General features: G+C 40.2%; 1 protein-coding gene across 1 annotated transcript in view; it reads right to left on the bottom strand.

Moving 5' to 3' along the window:
* AMPH (amphiphysin) overlaps positions 1 to 16,706 on the bottom strand; it is a 205,970-nt gene that overhangs the window by 18,922 nt on the left and 170,342 nt on the right. The window contains exons 15-16 of the mRNA XM_068972726.1: positions 14,859 to 14,891; positions 11,670 to 11,717 (exon numbers count right to left, since the gene is read on the bottom strand). Of these exons, the coding sequence (XP_068828827.1) occupies positions 11,670 to 11,717; positions 14,859 to 14,891 (81 nt within the window). The remainder of the gene's footprint in view (positions 1 to 11,669; positions 11,718 to 14,858; positions 14,892 to 16,706) is intronic.

The following is a 16,706-nucleotide window of genomic DNA, read 5'->3' as shown; positions in this document are numbered from 1 at the left end:
GTAGCCTGGGACCCATCCAGATGGTAGTCAGGGGACTGGATCTTGAGGAAGGATAAGGAGTTGATAGTCACCCTTAGAAGACCCAACTCTCTACCTTCGGATATGACAGCCTCTGACTCGAGTAAGTAAAATATACTCCGTGCAATCTGTCACCCCATTTGCTTAGCAAATAGAAGCTATAAGACACGAATGAAGGGTACTCGTTACCATGAGGGTTTAATGCAATAAGTTGTAGATTTTTGAGAGCAGCAAGAGAACATATGGCGTATCAAGCACAACTTGTAGAAGAGAGGTGAAGAAACTTGGACAGAAAGGGAAAATGATTTCCCCAAGGCCACCTCAACAGTTAGCCACAGAGCCATTTCTCCAGACTCTTATTCAGTGATCTTTCCAATATATCACCTTAGATCCTTGCTTTGCAGCCAAAGTGGAGGATCAGGATACTCATTGCCTCAGAGAAGCTCAAGGTTGGGGCTGTATGAGCATTTCTGTTCCTTTTTGATCCTTCAGCTTCACACCAGGAATATGTACCAAGTCTAAGTGTGAGTTGGAGAAAGTCCTGGTGTGAGCATGGAGAGATTTCAGCCCAACTGTAATCCTGTTGGCTTTAGACTGGTCTGTAAACATACTTTTAAAACCTGCTTTTTTTGAAAAACATAGCCTCTGCAGTAGTTAAAAGAGGAGTATCTATGAATTAAAATGTCAGGATTCACACTTCATGCCATCGCTTTCTGGGTACATAATCTTCATTCAAACCACTTGAACTCTCTGTGTCTCAGTCTCCTTAATCTGCAAAATGGGATAACGATTCCTAAATATCATCTTTCTTGGGACTGCTGTGAGAGAAGGCATGTCAATTATTAGTATTTGATATGGTCCTGTTGACTATACCTTAATTCTCTTGGTGTCTTTAGTCATAAACTGCTTTTTACTGCAGGCCACACAGAGTAAGGCAATACTGGGGTTGCTTGAGACTCAATATTATAAATAAAAGTATACACTAAGCCAGAACCAAGAGGTCATATATTGTATGATTTTATGCACATGAAATATCCAGAGTAGAAAAATCCATAAAGACAGAAAGCAGACCGGCAGTTCCCGGGGTTGGGGTGGGGCAGAGGGGACTATGTGCACAAGGTTTTAATTTGGGGTGATGAACAGGTTTCAGAACTAGACAGATGAGGTGGTTGTACGACATTAGAAATGTATGAAAGCCACTGAAGTTTTATCTTTAAATCGACTGTTATGTGAATTGTACCTCAATAAAAAATCGATTAATTTATGTTAGGTTCACTTCAAATTGATTAATTTTATGTTACGTAAATTGCACCTCAACAGAACACAATGAGTACATGCCAAAAGTAACACCTAAAAAATCACTAGGCACCAACTGTAGACAAAGGGCTCCTCAAAGATGGGAGAATAATCTGAACCCTCATATCCATGTTCACATGTAATCATAACACTCTGATCAAAATAACAACATCACACAATCCTCACATGGGTCTTGTAAGAAAGGGCTTTGGAACATGAGACGCCAGGAAGCAGGGAAGACAGTCTGTGTATGCCAGCTGGTAGGTGGCTAATGAATACTTAATAAATCAGCCACATATGAAAACAACCAGCACCCCATTTTCAGAGATGGAAACTGACAACCCCAAGTCAATCCGCTCTGTGAAGTGTGAGGCATGGGGAGTTTTCTATCATCCTGTTACCTTCATTTTAGTCCTGGCTAACTTTGTCTCTTCCCCATGACCTGGTACAATGGTAGAGAGAAAGAAAGTTCTTGGCCCGACCACTGGAATCAACTTTGTGTCAATCTCTGGAACTCACCTGCCTTTGTGTTCTCTCCACTGCTCCTGAAGGAGGCTGCATGCCTCTGAAAGCCCATATGTTCCTGGCAGTGAAGTTTGGAACACTTCCTATCAGTGGACCCAATAGGAAGGTCCCTAGAAGAGACAAAGTGTTCTTAGAAAGGGCAAGGAATTTTGATGGGATGCAGCTTCTTCAGGATCCAGGAGGAACCTGGATGGGGACCTATACAAGATTGAGTCCCTTGATATCATCGTGCAGCACACTGAAAGGGGGGGCTGTCACCTCCGCATCTCTGGCCTTCCCCTTCTCAGAGGAAAGGTCTCACTGACTTATGCTTATCTTGGGGGGACTACTTATCATGAAGATGATGACAATAATATTATCCAACTCTCATCATTTGAGGGACCTCTATGTACCAGATGTTAAACTAGGAACATGGATTATTTCCAAGCCCTTGTAGGAAACTGTGAAGGCAGTTAACACTAACCCCATTTTCCATTTGTGGCAACTGAGGCTCAGATGTCACAGGGCTCCTGGGCAGCATAACAAGATAGGTGGTCCTGCTTTTGATCACAATAAACAGTTTTCTTTTCCTAGATACAAAAATTCAATTATCTGAATAGAAACAGAAAGAAAATGACCCTGTAGTATCTGTATTTTAATAGCTTTGGCTGTAGTCTCATTCAGGTAAGCAGACTATAGTGTCAATCAATCAACAAATCAATGACTCAGAATTTACTGGACATGCATTATATACCCAGATCTTTGCTGGGTGCCTGGGACACAAAAGAAACAGCTATTTGTTTAGCCTGAGGGATACTGAGAATGTACTTAGCTGCTAATAGGAGTGCAGTCAAACTCAGAGAAAATAACCATTCCTGTGATTTTGTTTTTCTAAGAAAAGTAAAGAGGTAAATCTGTCTCCAAGGCATGCATACACACACACAATTCTGGGGTGTGTGTGTGTGTTAGTTGCTCAGTCGGGTCTGACTGTTCAGGGCCCCATGGACCATGGCCCACCAGGCTCCTCTGCCCGTGTGTGTGTGTGTGTGTGTGTGTGTGTGTGAGTTGCTCAGTCGGGTCTGACTGTTCAGGGCCCCATGGACCATAGCCCACCAGGCTCCTCTGCCCGTGTGTGTGTGTGTGTGTGTGTGTGTGTGTGTGTGTGTGTGTGTGTGTGTGTGTGTGTGTGAGTTGCTCAGTCGAGTCTGACTGTTCAGGGCCCCATGGGGTGTGTGTGTGTGTGTGTGTGTGTCTGTTAGTTGCTCAGTCGGGTCTGACTGTTCACGACCCCATGGACCATAGCCCACCAGGCTCCTCTGCCTATGGGATTCCCCAGCCAAGAAGAGTGGAGTGGGTTGCCATTCCCTTCTCCAGGGGATCTTCCCAACTCAGGGACAGAACCCCGATCTCCTGCATTACAGGCAGATTCTTTACCATCTGAGCCACCAGGGAAATATATATAATTATATATGTAAGGCATACTTCAGAGTGAGTACTTTGCATCTGAACATAATCCCATGATAATGAAGAGCAGACAAGAAATCAGCCTCATCTGGCTTCCTCTGGTCCTCAGTGTCTCCCTGACAGATCCAAGCTCACAGGTAGAGACACAGTGGAAGTCTGAGCTCCCAAGTTCACGCAGCACAAGGAGAAAACTCAGTGCTGTTTCTCACCCATATGCTCATCACAGTAGGATGCCTTGAGTGCTGTGCAATGTCAGCCTCCTCTCTCACTGCTCCGTGTGAACTAGGATGGCTGGAGCCACAGCTACTGCCTGCAAAACCGTATCCCCCAGCACCAGAGCAGAGCTTCACATCTAGAGAGGCTCAAGTATGTCTACCAGCTGAACGAAGCGGGGAAACTAGCATATGCCTTCTACACACACAGCCAGAACTATTCCCTTGCAAGATGAAGTTCATGGTATATCTATCTATATCTACCTATCTATCCATCTGTATTTGTTGGTTTAAATTGGCCTTGACAAGTCAACTTAAGTTTGGTGAAATATTTAAAGAAACAAAATACAACAAAATCAAAAGTAGCCAGTGTTTCACCTTTCAGGATTCTAAAATTATTCTAAATATTTAAAAAATATCTATCTTGATATTTTTCCCATTTATTTGTTTTGGAAACGATGCTAAACCCTAAACTCAATTACACTGCATTATTTCTTTAAAACTAATAGGGAAAAAAGACATTGGTCCACTTCACATCGTTTGAGCAAACTATAGGATCAGACAGAAATTTAGAGAAAGAGGGGTTCTCTGGAAGAAAATTAAATAAATATAGGCAAAAAAAATCTTTATTTTTTAATCTATTTCTCTAATATATATCTAAACAAATATTGATTATCTTTCCTAAAGAAAATTTTCAGTACTTATACGACATGGAAACATCTAGAGAAGAGGTAGCAAGTGTTGGTTTTTAAAATGCATCCTGCAGAGACAGCAGTAAAATTTGGTGCTTTTGGTGCCGTAGGGAAAAACTAAAGGCAATATTAGCTATTCAGGGAATAAAACAACAAACAAAAATGTAATAAACCTCTCTTGAGAGCCCAGGGTTGCTTTGTGAACCACTGCTCACATTTCCTGTTTTCAAAATTACATTTGTTTCTTTTTCAACAAACCCACCACAAATTTCACCTCATACGAAATGCATTCTGTCAAGACTAGAAATAATAACCATGTGGTGACATTTTGGTAGCAAAAATGATGACCTCAAAAGGTCACGTCAACCCCATCCTGACTGATGACAGCCACAGCCAGTCTGCTTAATAAGAGCTTGGGACACAGTGTGGATTTTTGTGTCTTTACAACTAAATATCACATATCTAGCAACTGAAGAGACCTTTCTTCAGAAAAAATAACCCTAATGTTATCTTGATTATCACCAAGAGAAAGAAGCTATAAACCTATGTTAGGGAATAAAAATACATTCTGTCTGATGTTATTTGCTTAAGTAGAAGGGAGAACTTGGGGAAGAACTGACTTCATCCAAGTATGTTCATTCTAAACACATGAAAAGGATCCACTTTCGACAAGCATTAGGCAAACTCAACTGCTGTGAGCTGCCCTCTCTTACTATTATGTTTTAGTTCATTTTAAGGGTGGAGAAATCAACTGCTTGAAGTCTATTTCACAAAGAATCTAAATTTCCGTTCTTTAAAGTTCAAATGAAGTTTAGGAGACAAGTATTTTCAGAATGAAGAATTCTTTCAAATATCTCTTCAGTCAACATGAAGGAAACCAGGTTTAGTAATGGTTGATGCTTGTACCATGCAGCTTGTTAAGTATTTTTAACACTACCCTTGATTTCAAAGATCACCAATCTTTCATAAATCTTGATAAATGTAGTATGTATAATAAAGTAGGTACTTGATAATTGATACCTACTCAGATTGTTCACTGGACAACCAATAAACTTAGAATTTGAGAAAACAAAAATCCATGGGGTCGCAAGAGTCCATGGGGTCGCAAGAGTCCATGGGGTCACAACAGTCCATGGGGTCGCAAGAGTCGGACACGACTCAGCAACTAAACCACCACCACTCAGTTCCTTGGTCGTGTTTGACTCTTTGCAACCCCACGGACTGTAGCCTGCCAGGCTGCTTTGTCCATGGGATTTTCTGGGCAAGAATACTGGAATGGGTTGCCATTTCCTACTCCAGGGGATCTTCCTGACCCAGGGATTGAACCCATGTCTCTTGAGGCTCCTGCATTGGCAGGCTGATTCCTTACCACTGAGTCACCTGGGAAGCCTTCCTTTGTTACTTAAATCATGCTAATTAGGTGCAGAGATCACAATCTGACACCAAATGAAAAAGTTCAATCTGCACTGAGTTACTAAGATCACCTGTGAATCTGGGGATGCGAGTTGAGAAAACTCTCCAGTGGAGCATGGTGTCTTAGCACTTCCCGGTCTACTGTCGGTGCAAGCAGCCCTCCTAGGAGGGACTCAGGCTAGCAGAAAGAGAACATTTCTTGTTCTCAGGATTTGGCCTAACTCTGTAGCTCTACATGGAAAATATGACCATTTTTCTTGAGTCATTCTTAATTTATATTTGCATCACTATCTTGCCCTATTATTTATTTTTCTACTCTATTAATAAATGATAAATTAGACAGATGACCTGCCTTTTCATGGCAAAATAACAGAAGGCACCAACAGCAAAATTATAACTTTCATTCCTCTAGTTATCTCATCTAGGCAATGTTATTTTGGAAACTGGGAAACTGGTTCTCCTCTCTGTACAGATTACGTGAAGGGTGTAGTATTTACTAAATGGTACTCCGATTAAATGGAGAAGGAAATGGCAGCCCACTCCAGTATTCTTGCCTGGAGAATCCCAGAGACAGAGGAGCCTGGTGGGCTGCCGTCTATGGGGTCACACAGAGTCGGACACAACTGAAGCGACTTAGCAGCAGCAGCAATACTCTGATTAAATTCTTGGGAGATGCTTTAACTGAATTTCATAAATAAACTCTTTTTACTCTCCACGGGTATTTTGGATTATATTTTCTTTGGTATCGTTCTACACTTCCAAGTGTGTTAAATGATTCAATTCAATATGGTGCATATAGACTCCATTCCACTTTAGGATGTGGTGTGGTACACAGCTGCAGCGAGCAAGGTGAGAGGTTTCCAGGCAGACAGATGAGTCTCCACCTCTGCACAAAACAGATCCTTAAGCTCCCTCATTATGACAGCCAGCACCAGACTTGATTTTGAGCAAACAGTTGTACACATAGGAATCCTTGTAGATTCAATGATTTTTAATGTGGGATTTCAGTCCCTCATGGGGCCTAAACCAACCCACAAGACTAATACTGTAAGAAATCAATATGGAGACATAAACAACAAAGTGATTACCCTTCTGCTTATCATCTGCAGGTTGGTCCCTAATGGAAGGTCCACCATTAGCCATCACAGCTGGGGCAAGCACTAACAAGTCTGGTTATTTGTGAGTTATTACCACCTATTTACCATGAATGGGAGAGTAGCAGAAAGATTCAAGGTACCCTTTATTGAGAACCAAGCCTGTGGCAACATGACAGTGTTAGATCAGGTCTCTGGATATCTTCCTTTTTAAAAAAAAAAAAAATAAATAAATAAGAGAATGAACTTTCACTGTCAAAAGAATAAAGGCCATTTGAACTTGGGAAGCTGTGACAGATATGGAAGTGATGTGGCCCAAGTGAAACAGGAATGAGAAGGGAGAAATGGAATGAGATGAGCACAGCAGTGGTGGGAGCGCTCACCGCTGCCCCCTCCTCTGGCTCCTCAGCCCGCGTGTCCAGTCCCAGGTCCAGCCCAGTGGCAGGTGGAACAGCAGCAGTGGGCTCCTCGGCTTTCGGCTCTGTGGGTGGAGCCTGTTCAGATTCAGCCTTTGATGGTTTGTTTCATGGATTAGAAGAAAAAGATTCAACATGTGAACGGATAACGTTATGGAATACTGGACAATTAATGATTTTCTTCATCACCCAATAGGTAATTAGCTTCATTAAATGTGTGCTGGAAAAAAAAAATCCAGATTAGGCATGATGGTTCTTTACAGAACTGAAATAGTCTAGGAATAAACATACTAAGTTTCACAATACCATCACTGTGATATCCTTTGAAGTTGGGCAAAGACTTACCATTTTGGTGACTCGTTGTACTTGCTTTCAACATTCTGAGTATTCGCTTCTTGGGACATTGATACAGTACTCTGCACTATGGAGCAGAGACAGAGAGATCCTAGGCACTCCCTCCTTTGGAAATTGGAAGGAGTAAGGAAGAATTCAAGGAGAACACAGTTCTGGGAACTGCCCGCTCTGTTGATGGGCACCGCAGCCAAAAACTGAGGGGTCATCCCAATGATTCAGATCAAAATGCATTAATGCATATGAATGATCACTATGGAATGACTGTGCCACTGCCCGGCTAGGAGGAACAGACTCAGCCACCTGGCAAGGAGCCACCACTATTATAGATACCTTGTCCTTGTACATTGCTATTCAGTCCCTATATTTCACTTCTCCTTTCAACAAAATCCTTAGTCATCAGTCGTTTTCTCATGATAAACTAATCCTTTAAGGAACTACTGAGCAGTATTCTCTTTGATATCAATCAGATTCTTGTGCAGACCAGACTGAAGTCTTTTCTTCCTACTAGGACCTCTACCCACAGACACCCTCCTGATTCCAATTACATGCTGAACAAAGCCTCTGGAATCTCTTAGCTCCAGACTTCTTCAGTTTTAAAGTTAGCAAGATTAAATAATAACTAGCTATGAAAAACAGCACAGCCAAACAATGCATGTCGCCATGGCTACTGAAACTATTTCCTCTCTTTTGATTCATAGATTAACGTACAGATGGCCACTGGAAGGTATGCTAAGATCTTTTTCCATCAGGGTGTTTAAACCATGAGAAAGTTTAAAAATGTTTTTCTAGAAGAGTAAGGAGTCTCCAATAAATATTACCTTTGGAGGAATGAGAAATTTCTGTCAAATATTTGCTGTAAGAAATCAAAAGCCATCTCTCTCCCATGTGTAGACTGAAATGGGTGCACAGGATAGGTTCCATAGGGAAGTGATGGAGAAGTGGTGCTGAGATAATAGAAAATAATGAATAGCCTGTTGTTGGATAAATATGCAAACTGTTTCTCTTACGCTGCCATCAAATCCTCCATTGCAACCCATGCCAAGGTCACATCACTCCTTTCTTGAAAGGGCATAATAAAAATAAAAGGATACTTAGGCAGATAAATGCACAGAGATCTGGTATTTTTTTCGGCTTTTATAACCTTTAAAGGGTGGTGCGACACAGGTCTAAGAAAGAATGAGATAAAATTCACTCTAATCTACTCTCAGGAGTTCTTTATGGGAAAAGATTTCACTTTTATTGTTCAAAAGGAATTATCTTCATAACAGAACAAATTCTCATTGCAACTAAGAAATACTATAAGCTCTCACAGTATGATCTAATCATTTCGGAAGTCAAGGTGACTTGCTATGAGAGGATGTCAAATGACCTACACAACAAGGATAGGAAGGGTAATTTGACAAAGACAAAGAAACCCATGGGCAGATGGCTGCCCCACTGTGAGCTGAGTCTGCAATGGGGGATGAGGAGCCAAGGAAGTTTCAAAACATCTATCAGATAAATTTATCTGTTTACATTAAGATTTAAAAAAAAAACCCAAAACGAAACACAAAGATAACCTAAAATGAAAAAATATTTGCATCAGTCTGGGTTTCTTGGAAGTCTGAGAAATTTTGAAGTTTCATACATGGTAAGAATAGGCAGAGGTGTTTTCAGGAATGAGTCCAATGGTTTGCTGGTTGAAGTCAGACAATAACTCAATGGAAGCAAAGTATAAAGAGGAGGAATTGGTTATATTCCACAAGTCACAATATTTTCCTCTAATAATAATCTCACACCAGGTATTATAATATAGCATTATAAACTTAAATTCCAGGGGGACAAATAGAATTCACTGAATGATAAGTAAGGCTGAAACATGACAGCATGACTACACAAAACAGGCTGCTCAAATTTGGAAACTTAAGTCACTTATCTAATCCTTCTAAGATAATGTAAAATTGAAACTATTTTGTCAAGATAGAAGGAAAAGGAAAGGTAACAGCATCTTGTGGAAAGATCTTAAAGTAGACCATTAGGAATTGTGCCGTTTCAAGCACTTTTTTTTTTTTTTTCTATAAGAAGCTTCCCCTGGCAAACATTTTAAATGGGTTGATACCATGCTGTACCCATCTAGGGGCACTGGTGTTCACTGGAGTAGCCATCATTATACATTCAGAGGAGAGGTATTCTCTGTATATATGAGTGGCAGCAGGATGCTATGATGATTTAACTCTGAAGACTCAGAAACGGAATTCTTGCTTTAGAACAAAACAAGTAGTGTTGCTAGAGGACACATTTTCTAGCATCCTCTGTGATAAGCTGGAAAGCAGGCAATGCGGAGTAAGAAGAGATGGCTTGGGAGAGTGGAGTTAAGGGTCTAGACACATTCCAATATGGTAACTGCCTTCTCTAAACTCAAGACAACTACTCTAATAAGAACTTCAAAGGGCCATGGAGGCAATCCTGAGTCCAGAGTAGGGTTTGCAGATTCAACAGGGTTCAAACTTGTTCTCAAGGGATATCTCGTGGGGCCACAAGATGAAGACTAGGGAGATGTGCAGCTGACTACCAACTTCAGCCTCTGCTTTGCTCAGATCAGTCAATGAACCCATATTCAGGCATTGTTCTGCTTCTGGGAAGATGCTATACAATTGCAACTCAGTGGGTGAGATTCACTGTGATCTCCTAGTTCTTCACAGTGCAGAGCCAACACTAGCAGCATCTGCAATGCTGGGCATGACACGGCTAAGCTCCTCAATGGAAAGACGGTACAAGAAATCTGCTTCAGAAAACACAGATAAAGAGAAGGGCACACATGGAAGCTCCTAGAACCAGCTATGTGTGTAGGGGTGGTAGGGAGATGTTCAGAGAAACTTAAAAACCACTGGATTCTGTGCCAGGAATTTGCAATTTAATAGGTGTGAATTTACTGATGACCCATTGCCTTTTTTACAGCAGTATTTCTCCATTTTTTAACTCATTCACAATTGATAATTAAAAATCTCATCCTCCAGTGTCAGTATAACCCCCACTCCATCACCCAGACTGAAAACCACTAATGATCATGAAACATAAGTCTCTCTGGCTCCATTATTAACACCAATATAATATGAAGTTTAAACATTTAACTCTTCATTTGCAGGCATCACAGACTCCAGCTTTTACTTGGTTACCCAAAAGTCAAAAATATACCCATCCATGGACAAAGTGTTAGAGAAACACTTGTCTTTGAAATACGGCCAATTAACCTTCCAGAGCTGGAGAAGGAAATGGCAATCCACTCCAGTACTATTGCCTGGAAAATCCCATGGACAGAGGAGCTTGGTAGGCTACAGTCCATGGGGTTGCAAAGAGTCAGACATGACTGAGCGACTTCACTTTCACTTTCAACCTTCCAGAGCAGAAATTCTTTCTTAGAAGTAAAATCATCTAAAAGGAAAAATTCATTCTACTTAAATACAATCCTGAGTTTCCAAAGTGAAAGCCAGAAGCTGGGATAATTTTATGCCATTCCCACAGGAAAAGCAGTACACTACAAATAACCTTCCTGAACTAATCCTCAAAGAGCCTAAATCCTAGATAGTGTAGTGCTGACAAGCTCTCAGTGACATCACTCATGGTCTCTTCATTCAGCCTTGGTAGTAAGCTGCTGCTACATATGTTTCCTATGATAACCAATCTTGCAAGAATCTCCTCTAACACCCAGAGTAACCTTTCTGCTTCCTACTCATTCGCAAGCTAAACTTTTCTCTTTATCTCATTTGGCAGCAAAGTAGGCATCACATCTTTACCATGTATTACTTCTGTCTACAGGTCACAAAATGAAGGGAGGAGATGAGCGATGAAGTAGCTCAGGTTCAAGAAAAAGCAAGGATCTATTCTCAAGCGTGAATTCTTGAGGCAATTTCGTTGTCAGTCCTGTAGCATAAGCTATAGTTACACAGAAACATCCATGTTCTCGAATAGCTAGACTTCATGTTCCATCAAAGCCTATAATAAAGATACTTTGATTTTTGCCAGGATCACTGTGCCTTTATAAATAGAAGCAACCACATTCAAAGTCACATGATTTTTCAGGAGCTTTCCTTCCTATTTTCTAGAAAAGAGGTAGCTACAGAAACCACACTCTGAATATTCAAGCTCTAAATTTCCTGCAGTGATCAACCTTGGAACATTTGGTGGTAATGAAAAATTTTCCCAAAACACAAACCAAAATCAACTCACCATGTTGAACATACTCTGGTCTGCCTGCATTGTGAACAATGAAGTATCCTGGAGTTGAAATGTGGGGACAAAGTAGAAGATTCCAAATTATTACGGTTTCAGTTAATTTCCCAAAACAGCAACAACAAAGATATCATTTAAATCAGTTTCTATGAATTGCGTCAACAAATACATTATAAAGATTCATTTGTCTCGTTTAGTTTAAATCAAAAGCAAAAAATGCAAATATAATTTCTGACAGTAGTTATTTTAAATATAAATCTGAGCTAGCAGAATTCAATAATATGATGAGAGGCATTCAACAAAGGGCAGAGCTTTCAAAGCATTATTGGTCTGCAGCTTCTCTCCAGGACATCAACGAATTAGAATTTAGTGGATCTAAGCTATAAATTTAAGCATTTTAAATGTTGGATTCTTAATCTTATTGTTTTATCAAAGTGTGACATCTATGAATTAATTAGGAGCCATAATTTTAAAATTGTATGAAATATATTCATTTGGGATATGGATTATAAAAAAATCAAGTTGGAGACAAAGCTAAGGGAACAGTGATCTCAGGGAGAATCTTCATTCCCCATTATACGGGTAACCTGGCTTACACCCTCCAGACAAGAAACCAGAAGAGTCTTTCCTGGGTAATCTAACCAGTTCAAAGGAAATAAACATCCCTAAATAATCAGATATCAATGGTTCTCCAAAAGAAAAGATGAGCCAGTGACATTTGGTCAAAGACGGAGGATTGAACATAGGCAATTACCTCTGTTGCCTCCAGAATCCAAACTAGATAACAAGAAGAAAATTAATTTTTAAAGGCATAAACCCATGAGGGTAAAAAGAATAGAAAGAAAAACAACTGCAACAAAAATTTGAAATTAAAAAGCAAACAAATGAACAGTAACTTGGAGGATCTAAAATGTCTGCACTGTAAGTTGATGTAGGAATGCCAAAAGCAATCCAATTTATTACTCATAAATCCCAATGGATCAACAAAATAGATGGACCTAGAGAGTGTCATACAGAGTGAAGTAAGTCAGAAAGAGAAAATCAAATACTATATATTAACACATAAATGTGGAATCTAGAAAAATGGTACAGATGATCTTATTTACAAAACCAAAATAGAGACAGATATAGAAAACAAATGTGTGGATACCGAAGCGAGAAGGAGAGGGGTTCAGATGAACAGGGAGATTGTGGCTGACATATATACACTATTGATACTATGTATAAAACAGAAGGAGTATATTGTCACCCTGCTTATTTAAGGTACATGCGGAGTACATTGCGCAAAATGCCAGGCTGGATGAAGCACAGCTGGAATCAAGACTGCCGGGAGAAATATCAATAACCTCAGATATGCAGATGACACCTCCCTTATGGCAGAAAGCAAAGAACTAAAGAGCCTCGTGATGAAAGTGAAAGAGGAGAGTGAAAAACCTGGCTTAAAACTCAACATTCAAAAAACTAAGATCATGGCATTCAGTCCCATCACTTCATGGCAAATAGAAGGGGAAACAGTGGAAACAGTGACTGACTTTATTTTTCTGGGCTCCAAAATCACTGCAGATGGTGATTGCAGCCATGAAATTAAAAGACGCTTACTCCTTGGAAGGAAAGTTATGACCAACCTAGACAGCATATTCAAAAGCAGAGACATTACTTTGTCAACAAAGGTCTGTCTAGTCAAGGCTATGGTTTTTCCAGCGGTCATGTATGGATGTGATATTTGGACTATAAAGAAAGCTGAGTGTCGAAGAATTGATTTTTTTTTTTTTAACTTTACAATACTGTATTCGTTTTGCCATACATTGATGCTTTTGAACTGTGGTGTTGGAGAAGACTCTTGAGAGTCCCTTGGACTGCAAGGAGATCCAACCAGTCCATCATAAGGGAGATCAGTCCTGGGTGTTCATTGGAAGGACTGATGTTGAAGCTAAAACTCCAATATTTTGGCCACCTGATGTGAAGAGCTGACTCATTTGAAAAGACCCTGATGCTGGGAAAGACTGAGGGCAGGAGCAGAAGGGGACAACAGAGGATGAGATGGTTGGATGGCATCAGCAACTCAATGGACGTGGGTTACGGTGGACTCCAGGAGTTGGTGATGGACAGGGAAGCCTGGCGTGCTGTGGTTTATGGGGTCAGAAAGAGTCAGACACGACTGAGTGACTGAACTGAACTGAACTCTTTAAATGATGTTCATTTATAACTGATAAAAGTACAAACTTTAAAAATGAGACATGAATAACAGTTCTTAAAACCCAGTCATTTGAAAGAGTTCACTTCTATGGAAAGATTCATTATCATCTCTCTGTGTGTTTACATGTATCTGTATTCAGGTGCAAGTGTGTGAGTGGGTTTTCTCTTTTTATAGATAACACGTGGTGAAGTTGTCAAACTTTTAAATGGAGAAATTCTGAAGGCTGAAATTCAAAACTGTTCCTGTCTAAGATCTGAGAGAAAACACTCATCACAGCTAAGCAGATATTTGAAGAAGTTTTCAGAACTTATTCCATGACTTGATAGCCATGTGGTCTGCTTTTCATATGGGTTACACTGTCCATCTGTTGGGACACATACAGTGAATGGAACAGTCCATTGTGTGGCCCCTCCGTCACAGACTTCCAAGGAAAATGTTGGCTTATTGGCCAGAGCCAACCTGGCCAATGGTTTGTGATCTTCCAATGGCTCCTTTCTGAAGAACCACTGAAAAAATAAGGTTCTGTGTAGTATGACTCTTAAATGAATCTTTAGAAGGAGGCTCCTAAAAATCACTTACATTGTCTAAAGAGCCATCTCGTTAGATCAAACCAATCCTATCTCTTCTTTTCCAAGAAGAGGTTGCTGAGCCTAGCAGATCTCTCAGTTTAAGACAACTTCAAATTTCTAGTGGAGGAATCATCAGAATTCCGTAGTATACCTTATTACCAATAGCCAATCAGAGTCATGGAGCACTTGGTATGTGCCAGGCTGCTAGACTGTCTCTGCACTGGCATCTCATGTAACCTTCACAACAGCCCTGCAGCCTTACTACTATCACTATTTCCATTACTAAGTTCACAAGAAGTGGGGTCAAATTTTATATTGACATACTTAAGCATTATGCTATTCCAGTGGCCAGAGGTTCCATATTTTTTAAATTTGCAGTGTTCTCAACTGATGACTTTTCCCAGTAAGTCAATTTCTTACCTGGGTGAATCCATTAAATGAACCTCCAGAAGCCTAAACAGAAATGGAAATCAGAGTACGTTATTTTTTTCATTGCTTCTGTAGGATTGGTAAATGTTTATTAGACAAGTGGGAAACTGAAGACCACCACAAATTTTAAAATAATACAAAAGGTGGCTGTGCATTCAAATGCTTAGGAAATGGAAGAGGCCATACTGTATTATTTTAAATAGGCTGACAAAAAAGTTAGTTTTTATAATTAGTTTTATAATTATTGCTGGTATATGGCTAACCAAAGCCTACGTTCCTAATAATGAGAACATGATTCCATACAAGAGTCATGAGGGTTTAAATAGTTCTTTTTTTAGCCATCGATAGACTAGAAGCACATCCAGTATTTTTCTCTAAATACATCACTTTAATGAACAGCTATTATGAGATTTTACAGTTTCAATGGACCTTGGTAGAAACATTTCATGTGCTTTTATTGGGGTGTACCCACTTTAGGAACAGTAAATTAGTCTGTTTTTTTCTATATATCTTAGTGCTTGAACAATAAAACTGAAAATAGAAAGAATAAACACAATAAATGGGATGGTAAAACAGACTCTCATCAATTCCCAACACCATCATTCTGCTTTTTCTGTTGTCACTTTGGTTGTCTTTTCTCTCTGTTTTTTGTCAACCTATTTGTGTTTGGTTTGCACAGATTTCAAGAGGTATATGACAATCTGTCAAGGAGATGAGGGAGACCTTGGAGAAGACAGAGATGGATGATGAAGTAGGTGAGAAACATTAGGAAAAACAGCCTACAGAAGTCTTTGGCTAATCTATACTACATACTGGGGTAAGTACCTCTTCTTTATCAGCCTCTATTTCTTGGTACAACAGTCCATATCTCTGGTTAGCAATTTCATCTTCAGATAAATCTGAGTTGTTGGTGTCATTGTCTTGGGGACTAGCAGAACTCTCGGTGCTAGCATTCTGGGAGGCTCCCAGAACCAATGGTATAGCTATCTCTTGGCTTTCTTCCCAGCAGCTACCAACAACTTGTTTCCCACCTGCATCTGCTGGTAAATCCACCTCCAGCCCTTTCTTGCTTCCAACTGTATCTAAGCATTCCCTGCAATTATCTGAGCCTTCTATACCTCTGGTAGGCCAGTGGCTAATAGAATCAAGACAACTGGCAGACCCACTTGCTTGGCCATCTGGTATACCAGAGAATTCTACTATTTCTATATTATTCCCTGCTGAATCCAAGCTTGGCTGCCGGATTTGACCTGGATCTGTTCCCCAAGCCCCCATTTTTGCAATTCTTGGCAAGTTAATGGTTTGGCTACAGTTCCCAGTCACTGTACTTTCAGGTCCCTCTATTAATGAATCCTCTGTCTTACACAAACACCAGTCTCTTCTGTTTGCATCAGTTCCCAGAGCAGAATTAAGATCTGTCCTAGACTGAGTTGCTGCTTCATGTGTTACTGATAAAACAATAGCCTGGTTTCCATCCCTGTCAGCTCCAAACGCATGTAACACAGCCTCACACTGAATCTCTTTAATATCTGTACTGCCCTGTGCTGAGTGATACATTATATTATGGTTAGGAGGGCCTATTAATTTTTTCTCTTTGTATTTTTCAGCTAAGAACCATCCCTCTGGGCTGGCATCTTCAGTATTAGACACAGAGTCAGCCTGGGGAGGCAGATTCAAAATATCTGTGTGACTGGCACCTTTAGCTCCAGAACTCTCAATAATTTCACGATCACTTATTACTACCTGATTCCCTTCATCTAGCCCTTGGGCTCTGTCACTAAACTCATCTGCTTGATCTACATTTTTCATGTCTTTTTCTAAAATGTCAGTTTTCTCAAG

Source organism: Capricornis sumatraensis, chromosome 5, assembly GCF_032405125.1.
Source record: "Capricornis sumatraensis isolate serow.1 chromosome 5, serow.2, whole genome shotgun sequence".
Taxonomy (NCBI): Eukaryota; Metazoa; Chordata; class Mammalia; order Artiodactyla; family Bovidae; genus Capricornis; species Capricornis sumatraensis.
The sequence above is the reverse complement of the archived record's forward strand: the minus strand, read 5'-3'. Positions and strand labels throughout refer to the sequence as shown.